The sequence below is a fragment of the Oncorhynchus gorbuscha genome, linkage group LG01 (genome assembly GCF_021184085.1).
Source record: "Oncorhynchus gorbuscha isolate QuinsamMale2020 ecotype Even-year linkage group LG01, OgorEven_v1.0, whole genome shotgun sequence".
Taxonomy (NCBI): Eukaryota; Metazoa; Chordata; class Actinopteri; order Salmoniformes; family Salmonidae; genus Oncorhynchus; species Oncorhynchus gorbuscha.
Genome location: NC_060173.1, coordinates 115,704,050 through 115,718,003, shown reverse-complemented (window position 1 = coordinate 115,718,003; position 13,954 = coordinate 115,704,050). Strand labels below are relative to the sequence as shown.

The 13,954-nt window shown below is 43.6% G+C and overlaps 1 protein-coding gene across 1 annotated transcript; it reads left to right on the top strand.

The window, feature by feature from the left end:
* The first annotated feature begins 1,049 nt into the window (after positions 1–1,049).
* Positions 1,050–9,452, top strand: LOC123992270 (motor neuron and pancreas homeobox protein 1-like). Its single transcript, XM_046293463.1, has 4 exons — positions 1,050–1,957; positions 2,943–3,103; positions 3,352–3,705; positions 9,288–9,452. Exons 1-4 carry the CDS (start codon positions 1,543–1,545, stop codon positions 9,450–9,452), a joined length of 1,095 nt encoding a protein of 364 aa, XP_046149419.1. The 5' UTR covers positions 1,050–1,542.
* The last annotated feature ends 4,502 nt before the right edge of the window (positions 9,453–13,954 follow it).

The following is a 13,954-nucleotide window of genomic DNA, read 5'->3' as shown; positions in this document are numbered from 1 at the left end:
ATTTGTGAGTTACTGTGTGAGTGAGTGTGGGAGAATTGTGTCTCAATCTCAGTTGGTGAAACTGATACCAAATATTTGTAGTTCGTAGTTTTGTAGTAGACTATAATAAATAGATATAATGCTAAATGTATTGATAATAATTATATGACCTAAAGGTTTACAGATATGATAACATTTGTATTGGTTTTGACCAAAAAAGTCCTATGAGGCCATTTTCACTTTCATTTTTCAAAGGCGTGTGAATAGTCATGAATAAAAAATACAAATCCTAAACCATACTGTGCTTTACAGCATCAAACAAAATTGAAACATTTGATGTAGAAAAATTTTCAGGTTAATGTCTATTCTCCGTATATATACTTCTTCCTTTTGGGAATACATTTTTTGGGGGGGAAATCAGTTATATTTTATTTAATTGAGGAGAATTGATCAAATGTCCATGGACAGTATGAATGCAGAAATACATCATGATGGTTTTGAATCGAAACGATAGCGCCTTTTTCTCACGGCTTTGCGCTCGTTATATTCCAATTCAGGCTGCTTCCTAGAATAGTTGACCAATTCGAAAATAATCTTCCCTCCAAATGTGTAATTGTAGAGTCACCTATATAATACAATGTTGGCCTAATTCAAACAACGATACATTTACTCGAGTTGTCAGCTACATTTCTAACCATTTGGTTATGTATAGTAGTGTCAGGTGCTTTGTGTGATAAAACAAGTCAGAAATAACTGCGCGGTTATGATACATGACATATGGGCTATATTATTATTTGTTTAGGCTACAAATGTATAGACGTAAAGTTATTTTGAGCCACACCACCCTGCCGACCATAACGTTTCTTTTTCGACACTATTTTCTCCACGCTTTGTGAATTCCACTTGGGGGAAGTCTAAACGGGATCCGTGGGACGTCCCAAATCTGATGTCACACTAGTGAAGTTACATTTTATTAAACGGTTTTAGTAAGGGTTAAAGTTAGTTAATGATTATTGTTAAAGTGCAGGTTAGGGTTAGGGTAATGGACGCTCCAAGGTCTCGGACGGACAGCACTAACTATTCTACGAGCGCCCAAGAAGTACAGTGCGGCGAGCTCGAGCGCACTAGCAGTGTGAACCGGACTGTATGTAATGAACTCATTATAAAACTGTCTGACCCGGTGTGTTCGCTGAGATTAGCCAATCAGTGTCTGGGCTGGAGAGCTTCAACAGCAGAGCGGTGTAACAACATTTGTCAGTTGCAGGTGGAGACGTATTAGCACAGGACAGGACAGGGCAGGAGGAGAGGGAGGAGAGACTGGAAACACCGCCGGAGAAATTTGGCTATAACAAAGAAGGATATTGTCAAGAAAGTGATAACGTAACGTTTTATAATAATTTATTGAAAAAAAACTGAAACATTCCGTGTAACAGCAGTTTTAAAACTCTGGACAAGATGTTCTATCATTTTGTCTAGAACAACTATTTCCGACAAGACTTTACCCAGAACAATCATTCTACTTGCACAATTTGAGTTGGAGGAAAGTTTCAGGAAAGGTCTACAATGGCGAAATCTAAGAACTTTGGAATCGACGCGCTGTTGGCGCACCGGGACAGCTCCCCGGGACTGCGTTTTGAGGACAGCCGCGTCTCTTACCACCCGTCGGAAACACCGTCCCCGCAGAGGACCCACAACGGTATCCACATTCAGAACGGAATGATCCACAAACCGGGTCTACTGAACTTCTCCCAGCCGGGACTCACCCAGCTGTCTCAGGGGGCCATCCATGGAATGTATCCCACTCACATGTACCGCATCGCGGCCCTGGGGGGGCAGCACCCTGCCTTTACCTACCCCGGTTTTGCGCAGCATGCCCAGCAGTACCCAGAGCACCTACACCCGGCAGCTGTGGCTGGGTTCCCGTTAGAACACTGGATTAGAGCCGGAATGATGCTTCCAAAACTAGGGGACTACGGTAGTAAGTAGCCTGGAGTGGTCCCATTTATATTTATTTGAATATAATTAAAATAAGTAACTCTGTCACTGTTCATATTAGAAGTTTATTGTGTGATAACAAAAGTAGTTGTAAATAATGTATTAAGACTGGATGTTGTCTAACGCTTAAGACAAATGTTGCTGCTAAATTGTTTTGGTATAGCTTTTCATTTGAATTAATTTGCCCCTTTTTAATGAATTATTTGTACTTTTATAATTTCATTGAACAATGTGTGAACTTACTACATTATGTTATAATGTTAAATACAAATATTCCCTCCGTGTTTTAGATCTTGCTATTTGGAATTATTCCAAATTATGAACTTCGTTTTAAATCATTTACAAAACATAAGCAGTCGAAAATAAACTATAATTAAATAAATAATATTTTAATTAATAGGCCATAGCCACGCGAGATGTTTAACAATAAGGTAACACCTGGGGGAAATAGGTCCACTTCCGTCAATAAAATCCTGGGATCATTTATTGCATTTTCATTGATATAATGGCTCTGAGTTTTATAGCCCTGCTTAAAGCGATATCTCGCCGTCCTCACATCACCTGCAAACTAAAGTCCATCAAAACGTATCATCGGGACAGCTTTTTAAAGTCGACACTATTTCTATCTTAGTCCCATCCTCCTCCCTTACAGAACAGCTAAATGAACTTCACATGACCAAATAAAAAAGAAGAATAAACAACAACATAAAACACACAAGTATATAAATAAATAAATGTCGGTTGTGTTTTAGGCCAGTACTTGTAAAACGCCAACTGCTAATGTAAAAACAAATAAAATAATAAATACATTTGATTGATTGAATTGTATTGATATAAAGAAGAATTTGATAGCATGTAATAGGAATTATGTCAACATAGTATTCAGAATAAAAGGTGTAATTATTCATAATGATTAATTATAATAACATGTGATTAATAACCTCTCTCTCTCATGGTCTCCACTCCAGCCTCTTCTCAGGATAGTCTGATGGGGAAGTGTCGTAGGCCCAGAACAGCCTTCACCAGTCAACAGCTACTACACCTGGAAAACCAGTTCAAACTCAACAAATACCTGTCCAGACCTAAACGCTTTGAGGTGGCCACCTCTCTCGTGCTCACAGAGACACAGGTGAGCATGATGATCTCTGAACTGATTTTCAATCCTTTGCGTCGTTGTTTGCCATTTTATTACTTTGTGTCGGGGAAAACAAAAATACAAAAATAAATATTACATAGTTCAGATCCATTATTCAGTCACTTAGAGGTCCTACACATTCACACTCAACTAAAAATGAGCTGCACGTTGTTTGAACTGACATGCTTATCCTCATGCGATTGTCATGTTCTTTTCTGACCCAATGTTCCGGTTCCGTTCAGGTGAAGATCTGGTTCCAGAACAGACGCATGAAGTGGAAGCGGAGCCGCAAGGCCAAGGAGCAGGCAGCCCATGTCCAGGGGGAATACGACTGCCCACACAGGGGGAAGAACAGCACCAAGACTGGGTCAGGAGATACCCGGAACTCTGGTACCCTAGAGGATGAGGAGGATCTGGAAGCAGAAGAGGAAGATGAGGAGGATGTGTTAAGTGCTAGTACATTAGCAGCTGGAGTGGGTTTAGTGTCTCACCCCACAAATTTCCTGAGGCACACCGTTACGGATCTCAGCTATAGTTCTCGTGGTTTTTACTCAGTAGATGAACTAGAGGATCGTGGACCTGGGCTGGAGAGGAGGGTTGGGGTGGGGTTATGAGGAGAATGTGATTGAAGAGGAGGGTTGGGGTGGAGCTGGAGAGGTGGGGTGGGGTTATGAGGAGAGTGGGGCTGGAGAGGAGGGGTGGGGTTGTGAGGAGAGTGGGGCTGGAGAGGAGGGTTGGGGTGGGACTGGAGAGGAGAGTTGGGGTTATGAGGAGAGTGGGACTGGAGAGGAGGGTTGGGGTTATGAGGAGAGTGGGACTGGAGAGGAGGGTTGGGATTATGAGGAGAGTGGGACTGGAGAGGAGGGTTGGGGTTATGAGGAGAGTGGGGCTGGAGAAGAGGGTTGGGGTGGGGCTGGAGAGGAGGGGTGAGGTTATGAGGAGAGTGGGGCTGGAGAGGAGGGTTGGGGTTATGAGGAGAGTGGGGCTGGAGAGGAGGGGTGGGGTTATGAGGAGAGTGGGACTGGAGAGGAGGGTTGGGATTATGAGGAGAGTGGGACTGGAGAGGAGGGTTGGGGTTATGAGGAGAGTGGGGCTGGAGAAGAGGGTTGGGGTGGGGCTGGAGAGGAGGGGTGAGGTTATGAGGAGAGTGGGGCTGGAGAGGAGGGTTGGGGTTATGAGGAGAGTGGGGCTGGAGAGGAGGGGTGGGGTTATGAGGAGAGTGGGACTGGAGAGGAGGGTTGGGGTTATGAGGAGAGTGGGACTGGAGAGGAGGGTTGGGGTTATGAGGAGAGTGGGACTGGAGAGGAGGGTTGGGGTTATGAGGAGAGTGGGACTGGAGAGGAGGGTTGGGGTTATGAGGAGAGTGGGGCTGGAGAGGAAGGGTGGGGTTATGAGGAGAGTGGGGCTGGAGAGGAGGGGTGGGGTTATGAGGAGAGTGGGGCTTGAGAGGAGGGGTGGGGTTATGAGGAGATTGGGGCTTGAGAGGAGGGGTGGGGTTATGAGGAGAGTGGGGCTGGAGAGGAGGGTTTGGGTGGGGCTATGAAGAGAGTGGGATGTTTACTGTGCCCTATTCCCTATATTGTGCCCATAGGACTCTGGTCAAAAGTAGTACACTATATAGGGTGCCATTTGGGATACTACAAAAAAAAGTCTCAACACTCACGAGCAGGTATCATCATCAACAGCAATGACTAGTGAAGAATGAGAATGCTATCCATAGTAGCCACTACTCGGCTCAGCAGTGGCCCGAAAACATTCACTAGTCAGTGGTTACAAGTAGTTATTCATTTTCTGTTCATCGTAATTTGCGTTACATTCAACAAGGGGAGCAAAAAAGGACTTGATACTATAAGGCTGTGTTTACACAGGGCAGCCCAATTCGGATCTTTTTTTTTTTTTACACAAATTGTTCTTTTGACCAATCACATCTAATCTTTTCACATGAGCTGATCTGATTGGTCAAAATACCAATTAGTGGGGGGGGGGGGGGGACAGAATTTGTCTGCCGATGTGAAAGCAGCCATTTAAGTCCATTAAGCTATTTTGTCGTACATCCGCCCAGTGTTGTCATACGTTTAGAGTCACATGCTATGTTGGTTCCTGAACAGCACTGCAAACTCTATTTTTTTTAAAATTTTATTTAACTCACAACAACAAAAAACTGATTGTATCCAATTTATTATTTAATAGGCACTTACTATAGTAATTTCTTTGTATTTAACCTGTGGAGATGGAAAACTTGTTTTTATGAAGTTGAATATATGTTGTTTATGACAGAATATTAAAATTAGGTGAATTCAAAAGTTAATTTTGTCCAAGTTAAACCTCTCGAAAGGCACTGAATCGGTGGAATGACCCAAGAGGTGTGATGTGATTGGAGCTAATTGGTGGATCAGGACTACAATACAGTCGTTTAGATGTGAAGCTGATTTTCCGGAGTTTCTCTGTGGCGCCACACACACACACACACACACACACACACACACACACACACACACACACACACACACACACACACACACACACACACACACACACACACACACACACACACACACACACACACACACACACACACACACACACACACACACACACACCTCTCTCTGCCCACCCTTCTCGAGCAGAGCTGTTTAATTTCGGCTATTTCGTTCTCCTGAAATAGTGTGCTAACAGACAAAGCCTTCACGTTTATTAAACAGGAACACAGTATATCAGTGTCACAACGTCAGGAGACTGCTTCATAATCTCCTGTTATTTCTCTTGTGTACATTACAAACCCCATGGCCTTTATATTTAACACAATCAGTGGAGCTTGTTTTCCGTACCAATTAAAAATGCAATTGTTAAAATATTACGACATACTGACTGCGTTTGTGTAGGTCTCTTTAAAAACTGTCAGTACCTCTATATCAACAGACCCATAATGCAGCACTGTGATCAGAGGCACTCAACGCTGACCCATAATGCAGCACTGTGATCAGAGGCACTCAACGCTGACCCATAATGCAACACTATATGAAGGATGGTTTATTAGGGTCAACACGAGGGATGGTTTATTAGGGTCAACACGAGGGATGGTTTATTAGGGTCAACACGAGGGATGGTTTATTACAGTCAACACGAGGGATGGTTTATTACAGTCAACACGAGGGATGGTTTATTAGGGTCAACACGAGGGATGGTTTATTAGGGTCAACACGAGGGATGGTTTATTAGGGTCAACACGAGGGATGGTTTATTAGGGGAACACGAGGGATGGTTTATTAGGGTCAACACGAGGGATGGTTTATTAGGATCAACACGAGGGATGGTTTATTAGGGTCAACATGAGGGATGGTTTATTAGGGTCAACACGAGGGATGGTTTATTAGGGTCAACACGAGGGATGGTTTATTAGGGTCAACACGAGGGATGGTTTATTAGGGTCAACATGAGGGATGGTTTATTAGGGTCAACACGAGGGATGGTTTATTACAGTCAACACGAGGGATGGTTTATTACAGTCAACACGAGGGATGGTTTATTAGGGTCAACACGAGGGATGGTTTATTACAGTCAACACGAGGGATGGTTTATTACAGTCAACACGAGGGATGGTTTATTAGGGTCAACACGAGGGATGGTTTATTACAGTCAACACGAGGGATGGTTTATTACAGTCAACACGAGGGATGGTTTATTACAGTCAACACGAGGGATGGTTTATTAGGGTCAACACGAGGGATGGTTTATTACAGTCAACACGAGGGATGGTTTATTACAGTCAACACGAGGGATGGTTTATTAGGGTCAACACGAGGGATGGTTTATTAGGGTCAACACGAGGGATGGTTTATTAGGGTCAACACGAGGGATGGTTTATTAGGGTCAACACGAGGGATGGTTTATTAGGGTCAACACGAGGGATGGTTTATTAGGGTCAACACAAGGGATGGTTTATTAGGGTCAACACGAGGGATGGTTTATTAGGGTCAACACGAGGGATGGTTTATTAGGGGAACATGAGGGATGGTTTATTAGGGTCAACACGAGGGATGGTTTATTAGGGTCAACACGAGGGATGGTTTATTAGGGTCAACACGAGGGATGGTTTATTACAGTCAACACGAGGGATGGTTTTATTACAGTCAACACGAGGGATTGTTTATTAGGGTCAACACGAGGGATGGTTTATTACAGTCAACACGAGGGATGGTTTATTACAGTCAACACGAGGGATGGTTTATTACAGTCAACATAGTGTAACAGTTTAATGATGAGATCATCTAAAAGACAAATAAGGTTCCTATGTAATGAATTTGGGTCTCGGGATAGAGAGGGTATTGGTTAAATGAGGCGAAAAATATGAATTAAAGATGAATTATTCCACTGGTTGAAGACAGAGAGAAACAGAACAATTGTGTGTGTGCTGAGGTTTATGGGTTGCCATATCCTACTCCAGGCTGGAGTGTAGTAAGGGGTGTGTTTGTTGGCGAGGCCGTGGAGATTGATTACACACACAAAAGACTGTATCATCCTAAAAAAACAATATGTATAAATGAGATTTTCTCAATTTGTTGAAACCAAATATATGATTCAATGCCATCTGTTATATATGAACCCTATATTTCAAGTTGCAACCTATTTCTTTGAACACTCAAATTGAACCTGTTTAGTAACATAAATACAAACTAAAATGAAATGTAAATAGAAAACATTTTTTCATCTTTTTCCAAGTAGGTTTTTCACTTCGGAATTACTTACCCAAATGTCTTCAATTGGATTAAAAGCAACAAAATCAATTCCTTGCAAGTGAAGAAAATATGATAGGTCAATAACATGAACAAATGACTTAAAATGGATTCTTTACGTAAAACCTTCATATTTATTAGCCAGGATTTAATAACCAATTTTTGTCCCTCTCAGCAATGGACGTTTTAATCAGGCTCTTAATTAAGCAGCACATGCACTTATGAAAGTTACATCACAGACTCAATTTTGGCAGTCGAATCAAAGTGAGAAAAAAAATGGATGAACCAGAATCATCTCTGCTAATTGTTTTATATGTACTGAAACAAATGGGGGTGTACTAGCCAATTAGAGTGGAGAAACAGCACAAGGCACCTCTTCTTAATAAGATGTGTTGCGATTCCATGCGCGTCCTACATCATTAGGTCTTCACTTTGCATTGATACATTTTCTTATTTAACCAGGCAAGTCAGTTGAGAACAAACCCTAACCCAGGCGACGCTGGGCCAATTGTGCGCCTCCCTATGGGACAACCCAATCACAGCCGGTTGTGATACAGCCTGGAATCGAAGCCAGGGAGTCGGTAGTGACGCCTACTAGCGCTGAGATACGGTGCCTTAAACTGCTGCGCCACTCGGGAGCCCCAATATAGGAAAAGATTGCAAAGCGCAACATCCTCCCCTAATATTCATCTTGTGGATGGTGTTGGTGTACAACCAGAGATGGAAGGGTAAGGTTTACCAGAGAAGAGTGACCACAGTGTAGGCAACATGCATCAATTAGACTATAGTATGGTCGTAGCATGGTATTACTGGCCTCTAGTGGAACTATTACAATACTACATCTACTTTAAGTGGATAAAGGCAGTCGGGGGGATCCTAAACCCCTCCTGTACCTACCAACGTAATCTCTGTTAATTTGAAGTCTCATGTAAATTTGTCAGCTGCTCAATTAAACATGGCCATTAAACGTAGAACTCCTGCCATACTGTCTAAGCAAATGCAATCGAACAAGGCGCCTTGGCATTGATCAACCAATGGGGTGTTAGACCCTACCCACAAGCATTTGCTTAACATCCCCTCATTATCATATTGGAGGAATAAATACGGAAAAATTTAAATAAATGAAGAAATAATATAAATGAATAAAATCAAAAGAATGTGGGATTAATTATTTATATATTTATTTACATATGTCAATTTATTGATTTATTCCTGTATTTATTAATTTGTGCATTAATTTATTTATTCACTTATTTTCTATTTGCGGCAGGTTTGGTCCTCCATACAGATCAATGTTGCTGTTGTTTTATATAAGTGTTCTTTATAATGTTGACCATCATATCACACCCTTACAAACTGAAATCATATGTGTGTAAATTGCACAATTAGTGAGAAAGTTCCTGTACCTGTTCCATTCATTTTATTCCTGTTCACTGTTATTCCAGTTCCTGTTCCTGTTCCTGTTCCAGTTCCAGTTCCTGTTCCAGTTCCAGTTCCAGTTCCTGTTTCAGTTCCTGTTCCTGTTCCAGTTCCTGTTCCAGTTCCAGTTCCTGTTCCTGTTCCTGTTCCAGTTCCAGTTCCAGTTCCTGTTCCTGTTCCTGTTTCAGTAATGTTTTTGGTCGGATTTGCATCGGCTCAAACAAAAACACTATAATGATTGGTTTTCAACAGAGCCTCCCACGATCCAGGCTGATGGATGAAGTTGGTCAACAACTGTGGAAACGTGCAGTCCAAACGTCATGACCTTTGATCACATGGTTTTTGTAAAGTTCATGCAGTCGACATGTAGGCGCAAATCGGAATTTGTATCCCCATAATGCAACACCCGAACAATGGGATTCAAAGTTCACAAAGGGGATGTCGGGCTGTTTGTTGATGTTTGTTTCCAATCTTCCCTGTGACCTGCCTTGTCCTTGAGGGCTTGAACGCTGCCCGTGACGCGGATTAGCCATTGTGGACCGAGGATTGTCCCGGTTCTTGAGGGCTTGAGGGCCATTGTGGACCGACCCGCTGAGGGCCGTGCCCGTGACGCGGATTAGCCATTGTGGACCGAGGATTGTCCCGGTCCTTGAGGGCTTGCCCGTGAGGGCCATTGTGGACCGAGGATTGTCCCGGTTCTTGAGGGCTGCGCTGCCCGTGACGCGGATTAGCCATTGTGGACCGAGGATTGTCCCGGTTCTTGAGGGCTTGAACGCTGCCCGTGACGCGGATTAGCCATTGTGGACCGAGGATTGTCCCGGTTCTTGAGGGCTTGAACGCTGCCCGTGACGCGGATTAGCCATTGTGGACCGAGGATTGTCCCGGTTCTTGAGGGCTTGAACGCTGCCCGTGACGCGGATTAGCCATTGTGGACCGAGGATTGTCCCGGTTCTTGAGGGTGAACGCTGCCCGTGACGCGGATTAGCCATTGTGGACCGATTGTCCCGGTCCTTGAGTTGATGCTGTTTCCAACAAGCCATTGTGGACAATCTTCCCGCTGCCCGTGAACCTTGTGAGGAGTCCCGGTTCTTGAACAGCGTGGACCGACCTGTTCTTGAGGGCTTGTTAGCCATTGTGGACATTGAGGGTGTCAATCCCTGATGTTTGTTGATGTTGTTTCCAACAACAACAATCTTCCCTGCAACCTGTGAGGAGTAACAGCGTAACCTGCGTTGTTACCATGACAAAGACCAAACCCGTCTGGAGTACCGTTGAGGACAGTGGTGTCTCTCTATCACAGGTAAAGGATCTTTTAAACAAACAGTTCTACAAGCAGTTGTTACAACAACAAGAAAATAACTTCAAGGGTTGTGTCCAAATACTGGTGGAGTCAACTAATAAAATAATTAACAGCTTGACCAGATAAATTCAGAGACTTGTCACGAAGCCACTACTGCGTTGTCTTGGCTGTGTGTTTAGGGTCATTGTCCAGTTGGAAGGTGAACCTTCACACCAGTCTGAAGTCCTGAGCGATTTAGAGCAGGTTTTCATCAAAGATTTCTCTGTACTTTGCTCCGTTCATCTTTCCCTCTATCCTGACTAGTCTCCCAGTCCTTGAAACTGAAAAACCTCCCCACAGCACGATGCTGCCTCCACGATGCTTCACCGTAGGGATGGTGTCAGGTTTACTCCAGATGTGACGCTTGACATTCAAGCCAAAGATTTCTATCTTGGTTTCATCAGACCAGAGAATCTTGTTTCTCATGGTCTGAGAGTCCTTTAGGTGCATTTTGGCAACTCCAAGCGGGCTATCATATGCCTTTTACTGAGGAGTGGCTTCCGTCTGGCTACTCTACCATAAAGACCTGAGTGCTGCAGAGATGGTTGTCCTTCTGGAAGGTTCTCCCATCTCCACAGAGGAACTCTGGAGCTCTGTAATAGTGACCATCAGGTTCTTGGTCACCTCCCTGACCAAGGCCCTTCTCCCCTGATTATTTAGTCTTGGTGGTTCCAAACTTCTTCCATTTAAAAATGATGGAGGCCATTCTGTGTTCTTGGGGACCTTCAATGCTGCATACCTGTTTTGGTTCCCTTCCCAAAATCTGTGCCTCGACACAGTCCTGTCTCGGAGATCTACGGACAAGTCCTTCGACCTCATGGCTTGGTTTTTGCTCTGACATGCACTGTCAACTGTGGGACCTTATATAGACAGGTGTGTGCCTTTCCATATCATGTCCTATCAATTGAATTTACCACAGGTGGACTCCTATCAATTTAAGATTAGGGTCAGGAACCAACCCTATGAACCATGCCTACATTTGAAGTTGGAAGTTTACATACACCTTAGCCAACTACATTTAAACTCAGTTTTTCACAAATCCTGACATTTAATCCTGGTACAAATGCCCTGTCTTCAGTCAGTTAGGATCACCACTTTATTTTAAGAATGTGAAATGTCACAATAATAGTAGAGAGAATGATTTATTTCAGCTTTTATTCCTTTCATAACATACCCAGTGGGTTAGACGTTTACATACACTCGATTAGTATTTGGTAGCATTGCCTTTAAATTGTTTAAATTGGGTCAAACGTTTTGGTTAGCCTTCAAACAAGCTTCCCACAATAAGTTGGGTGAACTTTGGCCCATTCCTCCTGACAGAGCTGACAGAGCTGGTGTAACTGAGTCAGGTTTGTAGACCTCCTTGCTCGCACACACTTTTTTTCATTTTTGCCCACAAATTTTCTATGGGATTGAGGTCAGGGCTTTGTGATGGCCACTCCAAAACCTTGACTTTGTTGTCCTTTAGCCTTTTTTCCAAAACCTTTGGAAGTATGCCTGGGGTCATTGTCCATTTGGAAGATCCACTTGCATCCAAGCTTTAACTTCCTGAATGATGTCTTGAGATGTTGCTTCAATATATCCACATACTTTTCCACCCTCATGATGCCATCTATTTTGTGAAGTGCACCAGTCCCTCCTGCAGCAAAGCACCCCCACAACATGATGCTGCCACCCCCCGTGCTTCACGGTTGGGATGGTGTTCTTCGGCTTGCAAGCGTCCCCCTTTTCCTCCAAACATAACGATGGTCATTATGGCCAAACAGTTCTATTTTTGTTTCATCAGACCAGAGGACATTTCTCCAAAAAGTATGATCTTTGTCCCCATGTGCAGTTGCAAACCGTAGTCTGGCTTTTTTTATGGCGGTTTTGGAGCAGTGCCTTCTTTCTTGCTGAACAGCCTTCCAGGTTATGTTGATATATGACTCGTTTTACTGTGGATATAGATACTTTTGTACCTGTTGCCTCCAGCATCTTCACAGGGTCCTTTGCTGTTGTTCTGGGATTGATTTGCACTTTTCGCACCAAAGTATGTTTATCGCTTGGAGACAGAACCCGTCTCCTTCCTGAGCGGTATGACGGCTGCGTGGTCCCATGGTGTTTATACTTGCATACTATTGTTTGTACAGATGAACGTGGTACCTTCAGGCGTTTGGATATTTCTCCCAAGGATGAACCAGACTTGTGGAGGTCTGCAATTCTTTTCTGAGGTCTTGGCTGATTTCTTTTGATTTTCCCATGATGTCAAGCAAAGAGGCACTGAGTTAAAAGGTAGGCCTTGAAATACATCCACAGGTACACCTCCAATTGACTCATATTATGTCAATTAGCCTATCAGAAGCTTCTAAAGCCATGACATAATTTTCTGGAATTTCCCAAGCTGTTTAAAGGCAAAGTCAACTTAGTGTATGTAAACTTCTGACCCACTGGAATTGTGATACAGTGAATTATAAGTGAAATAATCTGTCTGTAAACAATTGTTGGAAAAATCACTTGAGTCATGCACAAAGTAGATGTCCTAACCGACTTGCAGAAACTATAGTTTGTTAACAAGAAATTTGTGGAGTGGTTGAAAAATGAGTTTTAATGACTCCAACCTAAGTGTATGTAAACTTCCGACTTCAACTTTATATGTAGCTTCTGTGTCTAAGAGAACTAGCAAAGCTCACTTCAGACCGGTACTTCATGGATCTAAGTTTGACCTCTCCAGCTTGCTGTTAATAAAAAATGATTCATTTAAGATTGACTTCTGGTGGTAATTTCCATGGCTACCCTCTACTGTCCCGGGTTTTTTTTTCCGGCCGTAGATTGCTATTACCAGCTCATCACCCTCTATTGTCCCGGGGTAACAATGACACTCCCCCCCCCCCTTTTTCAAGCAAACGTCTTTTTAGGGAGCATGTGAGCACACTGGTTCAGTTCGGCTAGCTCGCCGACAGCTGAACTGAAGCGTGCCGACGCATCAAGGAGCCGTCTTTGCGGAAGGTTCAGTGGAATGACATGTCTCCTTGAACCTGAACAACCGCCCTGTCATCCCTGTCTGTACCGGACATTGTTCAAATAAACAAAGGCACCCTGGGTGGCATTGCGCTGTCAGTGGAACACGGCAGGCAACAGTTGGACAGCGCACCAACCCTAACTGGCGCACCAAGAGGAGAGGGAAAGTCGACGGCAATTAAGCGCGTTACTCTGTCGCTGCTAAATAGGGTCTTCAAATCACAGTCATTGAATGGGGTGTTGTCTGGGGCACAGATAATGAAGAGGAGGGTGTCAGGGGATTCAAAATGTCTGCAGGGATGGACGTGTAGGAGTCAGGGCTTTGGGTCACAGGGTCTGGGATCCTTGGTGCCTCAC